Source organism: Primulina eburnea, chromosome 8 (genome assembly GCF_022965805.1).
Source record: "Primulina eburnea isolate SZY01 chromosome 8, ASM2296580v1, whole genome shotgun sequence".
In the NCBI taxonomy this organism is placed as follows: Eukaryota; Viridiplantae; Streptophyta; class Magnoliopsida; order Lamiales; family Gesneriaceae; genus Primulina; species Primulina eburnea.
In genome coordinates, this window is record NC_133108.1 from 5,377,855 (window position 1) to 5,393,428 (window position 15,574).

The 15,574-nt window shown below is 37.0% G+C and overlaps 2 protein-coding genes across 3 annotated transcripts; both read right to left on the reverse strand.

Moving 5' to 3' along the window:
* Window positions 1-444: 444 nt before the first annotated feature.
* LOC140838660 (LRR receptor-like serine/threonine-protein kinase GHR1) lies at window positions 445-5,169 on the reverse strand. The gene is made up of 4 exons (XM_073205127.1): window positions 4,762-5,169; window positions 3,358-4,669; window positions 1,648-3,189; window positions 445-1,233 (listed from the first exon to the last, which is right to left on the reverse strand). The coding sequence occupies exons 2-4, from the start codon at window positions 4,418-4,420 to the stop codon at window positions 650-652; spliced, it is 3,189 nt and encodes a 1,062-aa protein (XP_073061228.1). The 5' UTR covers window positions 4,421-4,669; window positions 4,762-5,169; the 3' UTR covers window positions 445-649.
* Window positions 5,170-7,144: 1,975 nt separating this feature from the next.
* Window positions 7,145-14,098, reverse strand: LOC140838661 (obg-like ATPase 1). Of its 2 annotated transcripts, XM_073205128.1 has the most exons (12): window positions 13,843-14,098; window positions 13,516-13,683; window positions 13,205-13,328; window positions 12,971-13,062; window positions 12,612-12,710; window positions 12,132-12,245; window positions 11,089-11,153; window positions 10,494-10,610; window positions 10,273-10,348; window positions 9,255-9,347; window positions 8,460-8,510; window positions 7,145-7,436 (listed from the first exon to the last, which is right to left on the reverse strand). In XM_073205128.1, exons 1-12 carry the CDS (start codon window positions 13,927-13,929, stop codon window positions 7,338-7,340), a joined length of 1,185 nt encoding a protein of 394 aa, XP_073061229.1. In that variant the 5' UTR covers window positions 13,930-14,098; the 3' UTR covers window positions 7,145-7,337. The 2 variants fall into 2 exon arrangements, with proteins under 2 accessions (XP_073061229.1, XP_073061230.1); XM_073205129.1 differs by lacking the exon at window positions 10,273-10,348 and having other exon boundaries at window positions 10,502-10,610.
* Window positions 14,099-15,574: the final 1,476 nt, after the last annotated feature.

Below are 15,574 nucleotides of genomic sequence, written 5' to 3' on the forward strand. Positions count from 1 at the left end.
GATTCAAATTATTTTTTTAAAAAATCAAAGTTTAATTTTTATTAAATAATTAATATACACATGCATCGCACGTACTTCTTGCTAGTATTTACAAAACTCCGCAAAAATCTTAAATAGAAGTATATAAGAGTTTATAAAATTTGTTTTACAGTTCTATAAAATTCCCAATTAACCCATAAATTTCAAGGTTAAATATTAAAGACGTCAATGTATTTCGGCATTTCCAAGGAGCAACGACCGCATCAATTTTTGTTTTTTTAACAGAAATTCATAATCAACTAATATTCATTTAGATAATCCTCAAAGGTTTGATTTTTGTACATTCTGAAGCTTCATATTAACCATACGTAAACTTTATGATTTCTTGTTAACTTTTCTAATAGATTCAATCAAATTCCAAACCATAGACAAGAAGCAGTTTGAGCGAAACAATTGTGATTCATCTGCACATAAAAGCACAAACCAAACATACTCAGATCTCATTCATCAGATGAGGACTTTTGTACAAATGAGAAGACCCGATATCAGAGCAGTTTTTTGGAGAAACAGCTAATACAACTTCTAGTTTTCCTATCTCATCTAACCAAAGAGGGAGCTCAATGAGGTAATTGATTCCCAAATCCCATTTCGTCCACCAAAACAAACATAACTAAATTGATGAAAGGTCCTCGTATATGGTCTTGATGCCGGGCCTCTCAGATACAGCACGAATGCATCTTAGAGCTATTTCAAGAACATTCTTCATTCCCTTGTCTGCTGCCGGGATTGCCATCTCTGATGTCAACACAGAATCGAAACAATCCGATCCTCGGCCTTCCACCACCCTCAAACGAACCCAATCGGTCAAGTCAACACCTCCATCTTCACCAGAAACTACATCTCCTGCACGTTTCCCTGTTAGAAGTTCCAGTAAGATCACCCCAAAGGCGTAAATGTCGGATTTGAAGGAAGGTACAGGTTTCTTTGATGCAGCTAGTTCAGGTGCACGGTATCCCAGCACCCCAGCATCAAGAATCTGTTCTATGATGCCCGATTGGGTCATAAGGCGGTGCAGACAGTAATCAGCCACTCGAGCATTGAGATCAGGTCCATCTAGTAGTATATTGGTAGCTTTAAGGTTTCCATGAGGAATGGCTCGATCAAAATGGAGATAGTTCAGGCCACGTGCAACATCAACAGCTATTTTGAGCCTCTGGGCCCAGGTCAAGGGTGGACCCTTTCTTCCCGGACGATCTGCAGATAGGGGATGGTAAGAAAGTACTAGGTAGCCAATTATATTCCAACTATAAAAAGACGAAGTGCAGACATTTTGATCTTCATGCATTTTATAGGATAGCGTCCTCGTGCCCATACTTGTAACCACCTATATATTTTTTGGGTTTTAGGAGTATATACAAGTGATGTCACTAAAAAATACTAAGTTACAAAAATTAGTTTCATGAAACTATAGAAACCTAACCACAACCAGTTTGATTCCACAAAACAAAACTGGTGTCATTTGAGAAAACAGACATTTCGATAACATCCAAACGAGGGGTGAAAGGAGATAGATTGACAACTTTAGAATTTTCTCATAAAATCAGGATAAAAAACATAAAATAAGCAAAGACATGCAGAAATTGCTCGAGTACAGAATACAACATTTACCATAGAGAAAACCAGCAACACTTCCTGGAGATATGTAGTCTGAAAGAATAAGCTTCTCGTGTTGTGTTGGTCCCCAGTAGTACCCTCTCAATCCAACCACATTTGGATGTTTGATGTTGGAAAATTTTTTAGCTTCTTTAGCAAAGTCCTTTTTTTGCTTCGCAACTCCTTCTCTCAACCACTTCACAGTCAAGAACAACCCGTTCTCCATAGTTGCTCTGTAAGATGTCCCATGGCTGCTTCTTCCAAGGACTTCTGCAGGCGCCCTTGATAGTTCCCCAGCTGAAAATGAGATTGTATCATCTAAAAAGTAAAGCTCGCCAGCCAGTTGCTCAGGAGATCTGACATCCAGTCTGGAAAGATTATCTGCAGTAAAGGAATCCCCTGATTCTGGCGACCATGAGAATTGGCTGGGCTTGGATGGGGAGAAGCCGGTTACAGCAGCCATATTCTCATCGGGACTAATTATCTCTAATGACGATCCTTTTCGAGATGTCACAAGGTCCTCTGCCGATACAACCAACCCACCTGAACGGACTCCTCCACCAAAGCTTGAAGTATTTGCCGATGTTTGATATCTGGCATTTTTTTCGGTCTCATGTGGCAAAAGCCTTTTCGATACACACTTGTAATATATGAAAAGTGCAAGAAGGATCAAAATGATAATAGCAATCAGACAAGCCGCTATTACTACCGCCATTATGAGAGTTCTCAAATGTTTCTTACTTGTATTTCCAGCTGGAATATGGTCAGAACTGGGAGGAGGATTAGGGAACTGCAACTGAGGATTTCCAGGGTAGAAAGAAGATAGAGAAAACTTCCTCAAATTTTCTGGTACGACACCAGAAAGATCATTATAGGATGCATTAAAGCTTTGGAGAGTGTTAGGCAAGTTCTTGGGTATCGGACCAGTAAAATGATTCCGAGAAATATCCAATGAATTTAAGATACCCAAACCACCAATAGAAGTAGGCAGAGAACCAGAGAATTTGTTTCCTCCCATATTAAGCACTTGAAGAGAAGAAAAATTTCCAAGCCCCTCAGGGAAGTAGCCATCCAACTGATTATCGGAAATATCAAGAACACTGAGATTTGAATCACTCGAGGGAGGAGAAAAACTAATGCTACCGGATAGTATGTTGCTCTGAAGGTGAAGTTCTTTCAGAGTAGCTGATGTTAAAAGAGCAGGTAAAAGTGGTCCATCCAACTGGTTGAAGCTGAAATCGAGGGTCATGAGTTTTGGGAATTGCAGAATAACTTTTGGGAGAGAACCATTCAGGGAATTGTGGGACAGGTTCAGGTACTTTAACCGCAAAAACTGAGCAGTTACCTCAGGAATGGATCCCACCAAATTGTTGTGGCTAAGATCAAGAATTTCTATGTTTCCCCATTTCAGCAACCGCGACAAATTTCCTTCAAATTGGTTTCTCGAAAGATCAACTACCGCACAGCTTCCCGTCAGCAGTGGAAGCTCGCCAGAAAGTACATTTGAGGAGAGATTGAGGGTGTTCAATGTTGTTGATGTGATCATACCTATTGGCCCTGTCAAAGTAACAAAAAGGTTAGGTAGTTATCGCAAGATTGACGGGACTCTGAATCAATTTCCCTAAACAACAAAATTAGACTGTTTCACAACCACAAAAGTAATGAATAAGAGGATGCTATGACAATTTTTGGATGACAGCTAAAAGTTTACAGTAGTATATGCACCTGAGAGGTTGTTGCCACTCAAGTCCAAGTCCGTTAGCACCAATGACTCTCCCTTCAGAAGATTGTTAGGAATGTAACCAGAAAATCTATTATTACTGAGTTTCAGGACTTGAAGATCATACACAAAATTGAACCCCGGCAACACCCCAGACAATTGATTGTAGCTCAAATCAAGAACCTCCACAGTCCCAAAAGTTTGCGCCATACTACCATTGACAAGTGATCCCGCCAATTGGTTGTGACTTAGATTTAAATGCTTCACGGACAACGAAATATCCCCAAGAAAGTTCAGATGCTCTTCAGCAGCATTCCCAAGTAAATTCCCACTAAGATCAATATGACTGGCTGAAGTAGCTAGCAACAATACAGGATCCAATTTACCATCAAGCATGTTTCCGTGCAAGTCAAGCACATCAAGCTGTTTCATCAGTTCAAACCCTTTAGGGATACTTTTTGTGAAGCCATTTAATGATAGGTTAAGATACACCACATCTCTCAACCTCGTCAAAGATGAGGGCAATGGGCCAGAAAGGGAGTTGCGGCTCATGTCTAAAGAAAGAACGGAGGAGAGTCCAGAAATGGATTCGGGGATCGAGCCAGAAAAATTATTTCCCGCCAAAGAGAGGTTTCTTACGCTACCCATTTTACCAATTTCAGGTGGCAATGAGGAGAAAAATAAATTGTCAGAAATATCGAGATATTCAAGATTCTTGAAGTCGCCAAGCCTGGCAGGCAGCGTCCCCGATATTGAATTGTTGGAGATTGAAAGTTTGACAAGCATTGACAGATTTGTAAAGACACCCAAATCTGTGTCCGCGGTCAATCCCACATTGTCAAGAACAACAGCTGCAACATTACCACCATTACACATAACCCCGTTCCAGGATGCAGGACACCCATTGAAATCAATAGATTCATCGTTCCACGAATCAAGCACAAAACCTGTTGGATCATGCTTGATTCCTTTCTTGAACTCAAGCAGAGTCAGAATATCCTGGGATGGCAGCTGCCCCAGTGAACAGACGAAGCAAAAACCAACCATGAAAAGCCTAACTATCCACATTCTAACCTCTAAGCCAAGAAAATGGTATAAAGATTTCGCGTTAAAGGAAATGCACTGGGTCACCCAGCATTCAAGATCCAATCGTTCAGCCCAATGAGTTGGATGACAAACGTGCAGAACTCCAACACAAATCACCCGAATAGATTTTTTAACATTTACTAACAGAACATACGGCCCAAACGTTCCTTCGTCACTAACTGTAGCACAAGCATTAAATAGCGCTTGTTCTAACTAGGAAACACTTCCGAGCTACACAGCAAGAAAAACAAAGTTTGTCTAGCATGCAGAACATGGCAAAACACGAAATGACTGCATTTTAAAGTCAATTTCTGAGATCTAACCAGACGAAAGGTGAGCAGCACTCTCTACCTCAAGATAGAGCCCCCGTGACAAAGAAAGATGGAAACTCCTACCAGTGGTGGGGGTTGGGTTGGGGGGGGCAACTCAACCACTGTACTAAGAAATCTCAAATTTTTAGCCCTTTTCAACCCAGTCCACAACCGAACCAAAAAATGAGGCTGGCGAAGTATGGGGTAGAAGGTCTTCAAATCTGCACCGCAGGTGCATTAAAGACAATGTAATCCATGAACCCAAAAAAAAAAAAAATTGCATTTCAGAACCCTAAAAAAACATTTATGGGTGAGTGTGCAATTTGTCTTTTCTTTGCTGATATTATTATTCAAAACGAAGCACGCTCTGCAGATAAAGCTACTACTTTCTCTCTCCAAACAGACAAAATACCCCATTGATTACGTTTGTTCCATTGTTTGGAAATGTTGCATTCGTCGTGATTTAACGTTCATTCATGCTTCAATATAGTTCGTTAGTCACTTGATTAATTATCATTGGTAGAAATATTAAATAATAAAGTAGTTTTTTGAAAAAAAAATAAAATAAAATCCTTAAATTTTGAAATTGAAATGATAAGAGGAGAAAATAATATGTAAAGAAAATGAGATATATAACGATTGACAAAAACTTATGTTAGACGGTCTCATGTATCGTATTTTGTGAGACATGTCTCTTATTTGAGTCATCAATAAAAAAATATTATTTTTTCGTGAGATCGTCTCAAGAAACTTACTTATAACGATTAGATCAAAAGCGAAAAATTTGTTTAGTCTACCACTTGAAATTCCCGTGTGTAGACTTAACATCGATCAAACAGAGAAATCGAAATTAGAAAACAATTAAATCATAATAAAATTCAAAATTTTTTTTAATTTCGTCATACAATCTGTTTTTATTCATCTAATTCTGTTAGGAAAATTTGTGAAGTTTATCTAAAGAGGTTGAAATTTTTTCTTCAAATGAACAAAAGTATTATTATAAAGAGAGAAAATTTGGGAGATTTCAGTTGAAACTGAATCTGAAGCTCGGTATATGGTCCCATTTTGTTTGAGTTGACGTATCATTTCAGTTTTGTTTTGGACAAAAAAAATACCTGATTTGAAATGTCTTATTTGATATAAGTAAATGTTATTTTCAAAAACAGAAAATTCAAATCAAACTAATAAAGGGTAGGTCTCTTGTGAGACGATCTCACGAATCTTTCTCTATGAGATCGATCAACCCTACCGATATTCGCAATAAAAAGTAATATTTTTAACATAAAAAGTAATATTTTTAACATAAAAAGTAATATTTTCTCATGCATGACCCAAATAAGATATCTATCTCACAAAATACGTTCCGTGAGACCGTCTCACACAAGTTTTTGCCACTAATATAACTCAGGTCATGCTTGGTATACGAGAGCATGCTAAGAAGAAATCAGAAATTTACATATATCACATTTGTGATAAAAAATGATATCACGAATTTATACCGGTTAGATAAATTATAAACAAAAATAATAAAAATTTAATATAAAAATTAATAATTTTTATAAATAAAATCATATACAAGATACAGATCACGTGATTAAATTAACATTTGTCTCTTGTAAAAGTTGTATGTGTGTGAATCGATGTGCTGAGTTGTATTGAATTGGGATCCCACCACCCCCTTTTGACCAGGGTTTGATAATGTTGACCTCCTCTTGTCCTCGATATCTGTGTATATAAAGTATCGTGCCCGCAGCTCCCTCCAAGTTCACGAGAACACATTTACGTGTGAGCGTTTGTTCTTTTAACTTTATATCACCAAATGGAATCTAAATTATTCATTTTCAAACAGAGGCATTCGCAAAAAGTTGCCTAAAACACTGCACATATTTCTTTGGATGTTGCTCTCTCGAAATATGACATAAGTAATACATGATAAACTGCATATGGACGTGGATTAGGTGGAGGATTGATAAATGCGCGGCACGTTTTGTCTGGTGTTACTGGTCCAACCAATCCCTGCAGGATGGGGAATGGATTGATCAAGTATCCCAAACATTTGGCTCAGAGGACACTTCCGGGCCTCCTTTTTAAAACAACAGTTCAATAAAATCATATCACCGTTTGACGTTTCTTTTTCAAGCATGCCGTAAATCGGTATACAGGCTTCACACATTAGTTTGCAAACCAAACGTGGCCTCGGATTCTTTTAATTAACCTCATTCTGTAACTTGCCCCAAAGATTGGGATTAAGCTTACACCAATATCACACGACGAGGCACGTTTTTTTTTTCTCCATGCTAGTTTCTCAATAGAAAGTTCCAATGCAAATTATGTGAAAAAGTGTTGTCTAAACAAAAGAAGTTAATTATATGGATCTTGGCAAAGTCCACAAGGCTACGAAATCAGGAATATATTATGGATTTCGAATAGCCAAAACAAACAAAATTCAGTCTAACCACGGTTTTTTTCAAGGGAAGAAGCCGTAATTTTACAAACCTCGTAAGAGGCATAAGAGATCTCACAAGTAAATTTGTATCCATTATTTTAACCACTTAAATTGGAGTTAAAAATGGATGTGACGAGATATCTCACTTCTTACCGCCACCAGAAACATTAAATTTGAAGAAAATAATGTCTCCATCTACGACAACATACGTCTTCCCCTCTTGCCGGTACTTTCCGGCAGCCTGTGCAAACACAAAGAAGAATAAGTGAATGTACAGCAGTTACAGATTCGAAATACAAAGACCAGAGTATTACATGAAAAATCAACGAATCAACTGGTGCCGCACATTACATCAATCGTCAACAGAAATTGTGAGCTTTGTCTTACTAATACTCTCGAGAGAGATCAATACATGTCTCTCTCGCTAGTCACTACGCATGTGTTCACGAGGACTGTAATTATTCCCTGCTACAGAGTATCTAGTTTAGGGGTGTAAACGAACTGAGTCGGTTCGCAAACATTTCAAACTAACTCTCGCGAACCATCACACAAAATAATTCGGGTTCAAGTTCGGATCGAAAAATGTTTGAACATGTTTCAGTTCAGCTCGAATACAAATCAAATATTTATCGAGTCAGTTCGAAATGCTTGCGAACCGACTCGGTTCGTTTACACCATAAACAACAGAGCTCGCGAATCTTAATATGTAATACGACTTTATATTTAGTAAACAAATTTTGATCATTTCGGGTACTTACTTTCAAGCGAGAGTTAGAATAGTTAACAAACGTGTTCGAATCTTTCGAGTTGTACTTGAACTTTAGTTCGAAACGAATCCAAGCCAAAAAAATTTGAGCTTCGAATCGAACTCTAACTCAGATGGAACTATTTTGAGTCTTAAATTTTCGTCATTTTTTGCTCGATTCGGTTCGTTTACACCCATAATCAAATTCCACATTGGGTAATGGAAATGGAGATTGACATTCTCATAATCTACGCACTGCATGGAAGTCTTTATAATATGAAGAATGACCGGACAATGAATAGATCTTTATCATTGTTTAAGGAAATAAACAGAAGGAAGCAGCAACAAAGTTTAGGGAGCGGGCACCCACGTTATTTTAGAACCATGACTATGAGACCACCTTAAATAAATAGATAAATACTTAAATAATAGCATGGTGGATGATTTTATAAAAGAAATTATCTTTAAGATACAACCGCCATTCAACGAATTATTAATACTTTTTAAACGGAGATATACCTTTACGGCAGCCTCACTGCCAAGTTCCTTCAGATCTTCAAATTTCATAACCTAAAATATATTACAAGACCAATGGCACATCAGCACACATGATAGCACAATTTTCATGTCACGAATTTCACCTGATAAATATTACCATTATCAAGGATCACACAATAACATGCATTATGGTAGAACAAAAGAATATTCCATCCACTGCGTTCCTATTAGATAAAACAAGTGCCAACACATACAATCATGCAAACCAACTCTCGAGAAAAAAAAGGGGCACGATAAGTAACATTGATCAATGATATTTCAATCTTTACGGCCATGCAGGAGACAAAATATTAGATCAAAATACCAGAATTCAAAGGAAACACTTACAACTAGGTTGTCTCAAAGTACTACCGATACTCCCCAAAAATGCAATTAAGTTTAAAACTCAAGCTTACGATAACAAAACAGATGGTAGGTACAGATCAATTCAAATTAATTGAAAATATCAAGTATAAAATCACATCTCATGGGTGCAAAACAGATGGCACATAAGGATCCATTCAGATACCAAAATTCAAGGTTTTGGGAACAAAATGAATGGTATGTAAAAGTTCCATTGAGGCACACATTAGCCATATATCATGTAAGTAGATAAAAGAGAAGTCAGAACAAGCGGATGCTGAATGCGGAAAAGGAAAGAAAATAAACAAGTGAAATTGGAAACAGTAAAATAGACTATGTATGGCTATACTTCACGAAAAGGTCTTAGAGAATATGAACGTGCGTCAATAAATAACGATAAAAGCATGTAACTACCTCAGCACAGATGAAGCCTTTTTCAAAATCAGTATGAATAGTTCCTGCAGCTTGGGGGGCTTTTGTCTGTCGACGAATTTGCCAGCACTTTACCTGCATGAGAGCAAATTCATTCTTGTTATGGCCAGAAAGAAAAACATCAGCCAATGCTTGCATTTTATTGTGATTTGAAAGGTAAATATTAAATAAAGAATTTGGGACCTTAGCTGGATTTTAAAAAAAGGTGGTGTACAGGTCACATGAACTAGTGAGAAATTAAGCGATTAAAGAAATAAAAGATGCACGCCCTTCTCAAACAACCAGGAATCATTGCTTCAAGGGGGCCATGTTACATTACTCTTCGAAGTAAGTGCTTTTAATGAATGTCACAAACATAGTGTCTCGATTACATTAAAAAAGGTTGTGTATCAAATAAGTCCTTGAATGTTTGATGAAGCTGAGAAAGTATATCAACGGAGAAAAAATTGCTAGAGAGCACGTTCTTCAATATTCAACATGTCGTGACCATGCCAGAAACCTTTTCTCAGGCATATGTTGCTTTTCTCCACAAACTAAAAGCAGTGATCCAGTCAGTTTCCTCGTATTCGGAACAGTGCAGCTATATATTCAAAAAGAAACAGATCGAAGGGGGATTCAACGGTATTATGTCATGTGCTTTCGCCGGTGATTGTGTAACTGTTAAAATTAATGATTATGATGAGCAATGAAAGTACAACTAAAGGGGCAGTGTGTCCAACCACACTTTTCTGCTTTTTTAGATTGGACTTTTATTTTCTAAAACTATGCAGCATCAATAATTTCCACCGCCCAATAACGAGTGAATGGCAAGCCGACAATCCATCATATCAGCTGACAGGTACTTCCAATTTAGTATTTTATTCGATCAAATAACAATTTCCTTCAAAGTGAGGCACTGAAAATAAATAGAACACAATTCCAATGACTCAAGATAAATCAACCAAAAAAATATTGCTTACAAGCAAATAAAGTTAACGCAACAAAAAGTTTGGTGAAATACCTCATCTAGTCCTGCTGTGAAAAAGTAAATGAGATTAATGGCCGAAAATCCAGTCTTTATGATCTTTGTAAGGGCACTATATGTAGCATAAAAATTTCATGTCAACTTTGTCAAGTCAAACTTTTCACTATACATGCTTATGAAAACATCTTATTATTATTTCCTTTGATGAAGACTGTAAAAAATCCCACATTGAGAAAATAAAATGATCTTGAACGAACCTTTGTACCTTGTTCTCCGCACAATACTTCACATTTTCATCTAGGGACATATCAGCAAGATTTTTCTCTAAGGCGCAGCTGACAGGGATTATGGTTTCACCACCATGCTCCTGCACCCTACAAAATAACAAGGGATAATTCTTAAAAGACACAGGAAAAATTAAAAAAAATCTTGATAAATTAAAACCTGGGGAGATAATAGTTAAAAGCTGTAAAGATAAAATAAAAGCTAAGCAAAAAAAATCTCTTTCCATTAAAATCAGAAGAAAATAAGGGTAACAGACAAACTAATGAGAAAGGAAATGCCCAGAAATTAGTCACTTTCTATCGACTTCAGAAGGTGAAGGCCACTTATTAATTTAAAACACGCAAATCATCAAATAAATTATGAATTTATTAGAAGAAGTAATCTGTATTGGTCATTTCACAATTTGCAGCCACGCTTACAAAATTTCCAACTCTAAACCCACAATATCCAAAATCAGAAAGGCTAGGCTTCTGTTTTGAATAACTTCATATTATAGGAACAAATTTTTTGTACACGTGCAGAGATACAATGAACATTGGAAGCATAGTAAACTTATCGATATCATACCAGGCGTGGATCTTTGGAAGAAATTTGTTCTTTTTTCTTTGATAGTCTTTCTCATTCATGTTAACCTGTTTCCAATCAAGGCCAACACATAGAAAGGGGAATTTTAACAAGTAATAACAGAAAAATACAAATCAATGACAGGAGAAAAATTGGGAGTATATATCGTAACACTTGAAATCCTGTACATATAATAAAGTGTATTCCCATGACCTAAGGTGGAAATGCAGGAAATATGAATAGTGTAACAACTAGAGATGTGTAACCGATTAGCAAATTTTTTTCTCAAGTAGGCCAAAGATTAATCTATCGGATGGATTTCATCAGCCTAAGATAGTTCATATTTTTTGCAAAGAGATTTAGAAAGAACAAAATACACAAGCATGTTCATAACCGTCTTCACTGCATGAAAATTCATGTCCATAGAAGAAAAAACTCTGAGATTCATTTTAGATTAAGAACAGCATAAATTATTTGAAGACGACATTTGGGACTGAGTTGTGCACTGTTAGCTAAATAACATGGTCAGATATTCCTACTCTTGCCCCAAAAAGATATATCTATTGTCTAGTAAGAAATGTGTTATTTCAACTCATGCATTGAGCGAAATGAAAAAAGTTACAGAAGACATAAATCTTGGTATTTTTAAGGTACAAAATTTTTCAAAGATGACTAAAGGGATGATAAAAAAAGGTGATAGATTAATTATTTCCTATTTGATCCTCGTAATAAGTTACAAGTTATATGTCAAAATGACACAAGTCTTTTGAGAAACACACAAAGTGGCTGTTGATTTCCATGAAGGCCACATATCAGTTAAAGACAAGTCTATTTAAGGAAGCTTTGGAAAAAAGGGATGACTGGAAATAAAATAGCCATGAACAAATAAAACAAAAACATAAAATTAGCAGGCTTGGAAAAACAAAAACATAAAATTAGCAGATCTGGAAAATAAATAGCTATCACTTACTAAAAACAAAGACCCAATCACATGCATCTTTAACATTTATTTTCATTTGGTGCAGTGCATTATATGATTTACTGACCAAATAAACAACAGGTTTGGCACTGAGCAGTTGAAAAGTATTCAAGATCTCAATATCAGCAGCTTTCCACTCCACCAGGCGAACATCTTTTCCCTCCTCCAGCGAAGCTTTGACCTGTGAACCCATGAATTATCAAGATTTAATTGGATATTTCTAAATGGTGATAATATTTTCGAGTACAGTCCACCTGAATATTACCGATATTTTTGTTTGAACTGGTAATGCAGATATGCATCATAAAGCATATATACCACATTTCTATACTCAGACACAGCAAATCACAAGCACTAAAAAAACTAAATTGACAGATAAATAAACATCCATGATTCTCTAAAAGCACAGATAAGAAGAGGCTTTCGACTCAGTAAAAGCAGATTACTTCTTTAATCACTTCAACATCCAAACTGGATTATAAAGTATAAAATACCGTTGATTAGCATCCTATACTTCACGCCAGAAAAACTGAAATAGTATACAAACCCGTAGACACAATTCATGCTCGACTTTCAGTTGCTTGTCATTGCTCCTCTTCATGCTCTTTTCAACATCCTCAATTCTCCTCTCCATGAACTCAAGATCCTTGGGTCATGCACAACATTTCAAAGTTTTGATATTCAGAAAACTGAAGAAATCCCTGATAGCACAGAAGTTACAGCTACATGAAGAAGCTTGAATCAATTCAAGTTGCCTGAAGGTTAATCATATTTCCCCACCAATGGAGAGTGAGAGTAATATAAGAGTTTTCACAACTAGTCAACTACTACAAAGTTCAATGCCAGTTAACAAAATCCTAAAGACAAGGCAAAGTAATCTTAATGCCAAAATTTTATCAAAATTACCTTGAGCCGCAATTCTGCGCTTATAACCTCCAGATCTCTGACAGGATCGACAGAGTCATCTACATGAATGATGTCAGGATCTTCAAATGCACCTACAATACCCGATCATTGTAAGAGGAAATGTTTCCCAGCAAATGTCTAGATCCAATTAGCTGCATTATTTAATTCCACAACAACTGAGGGTTCAAGCTTGCTAAAACAAATCCCACGGTGAGATCACCCATCACCACTTACGTAAGACATGAAAAATGCCATCAACTGCACGGATATGAGACAAGAAATTGTTCCCTAGTCCTTGTCCTTCATGAGCACCACGAACAAGTCCAGCAATATCGTGAATTTCTAAAAAAGCAGATACCTAAACGGTAAAAATAATTGGGTCAGATGTGGGAAATGCTTCGTCTAGTCAAATAAAAGGAATGTAATTTACTGGCAACCACTAAAGGGATACATGCATCTCATATCCGTTTATAAAAACAAAAAATCACAACAGACGGCATGATCCATTGTTAAAAGCCACAAAATTGTCAGTTAAGAGTGACGACCTCACTCTTTGGCTTGTACAGTTGCAAGAGCCATTCAAATCTTTCATCGGGAACATGAACACGAGCCTCGTTGGGCTCAATAGTACAGAAGGGAAAGTTTTCGGCGGGAATGGATAACTTCGTAAGAGTGTTGAAGAGTGTTGATTTCCCCACATTAGGCAACCCAACCTGAAAAACAATAACTCTTGAAAATTGTGCGAAGATAATTACGTAAGATTAATTCCAATCCACGCGTATATATACAGCCAAAGTAATTCCCAGCGGAAGCTCAAAAAAACAGAACACATGTCACTTATCCGAACAGCGACATCTAAAAAAATTACTCACAATTCCAATTTTAAGATGAGAAGAAAAGCGCCCAAGGATGGGTCTCTCCGCTGGAGCTTCCTTCGACTTCGCAGCTTTGGGAGGCATATTCTTCCCCGGAAATCAATCGAGAAACAATTGTAGTAGAATACGAGATTCCGTGCGAACTGGAGGGAGCCAACTGTTAGGATTTCTAGGGTTTTACAAGAGACGGATTAGTCCGTTGTCGCTACAATTGGACCCAAAAAGGAAACTTGACTCGACCCACATAATCCGATAATGAGGAAATTTATATCACTGTCGATTGTAGAATACAAATGGATAATTTTGATCTTTATGGATTATCCCGTCTCGTCATTGGGCCTGCACATGGATCTCTCATATATTATCCATTTGTTCAATCAGGGTGATCTCGGTTATATTTTATATTTTTTTCACATGACCAAAAAGTTTTATAAATCGAGCTCCCTCCTCTTATTTCAAAGTATCCTTTCTATTTGTCACTAAAATTTGCGGGCGTGTCAGGCACGTATTCGTGCCAAATTTGTGAAATAATCTGACTTCGTTTACCAAACGTTGTAGGTCTCGATTCGGTCGTAAGTTCTAACTCCTTCGAAATGGCTCAAAAACGCAAACAAAAATGAGGAATATGACAAAATTACCGGGGGAATCCATTGACAACATCAAATATAATTATGTTGCTATGAACTTGATCGATGTTTTTACAAGAAAGTTGAAGGAATGTGTAAAAAATTCAAATACTTGACTGCTGAAAAATTGAAATAAACATGCATAGAATTGAGAGGATTCTGCAGAGCTTTGCTGTAGATTTTTGTGTTGATTTTGTCGGGGGCCTTTTTCTGATTATTCCTTCTGCTTTTGTTACACTCCGTGGGGAGTTTCAACCACATTCCACGATCATTCACGTTGGGTCGTGGCTTAACTCCTCGCATCGTGCTTTTCTTGGACTAACTGCTTGCAACTCTTGTGGGCTTAGCATCTGTTGGGCTGTTGTTGGGCTTTGGTAAATCTTGTGGGCTTCTTGGATTATATTTAGACACAACAATTGCCCCCCGTAGCCAATTTGGCCAATGTGCCAATTTGGCTAATTATATGTTTAGCCCACTTTGGCCCATATTCAAAACTTGGGGCCCATATTCAAAACTTGATATGAAGACCACATTCTATATTACAGCATCCTTCAGAATTCTTTAATAACAATCCCTAACGTGAAATTCTTATTTTATACTCCTTTCATTCTCCCTTCAAATAGACAAGCCCAAACCCACATTAATCCTCAAAATTTGGCCTTTACATAAACAAACTTTTATTCCCTCATCATGTTCTCACTTTCAGTTATCAATTTTTCGATATTTGCCACCGGATCGTGGAGTCACGTGGACACCATTCAACTTTCAAGTAAATTGCCACCCTCAATTGCATTAAGCCATTTCATCTCAAAAGAGCAGGTAGATTTCTACATTTTTTTCTATTTCTTCATGACACAAATGCTTTAGGACTTCACCTGCTTTCTTGATCATGCACTCAAGGTATTTGATACATTGTCTGAGCTTTCGATCTTCCACGATCTTTGTTGGCCATTCTATGTGATCATTGCGCCTTATGCTTTTTGTTGTTGTCTAGAGAACTTGTCTACATTTATTTTCATGTACCTTCATTCAAGTATACAAGGTATCTACTTGCCTTGATCTCGACTTCACTTCAAATATAACCAATATCTTGTTTGTTTGAT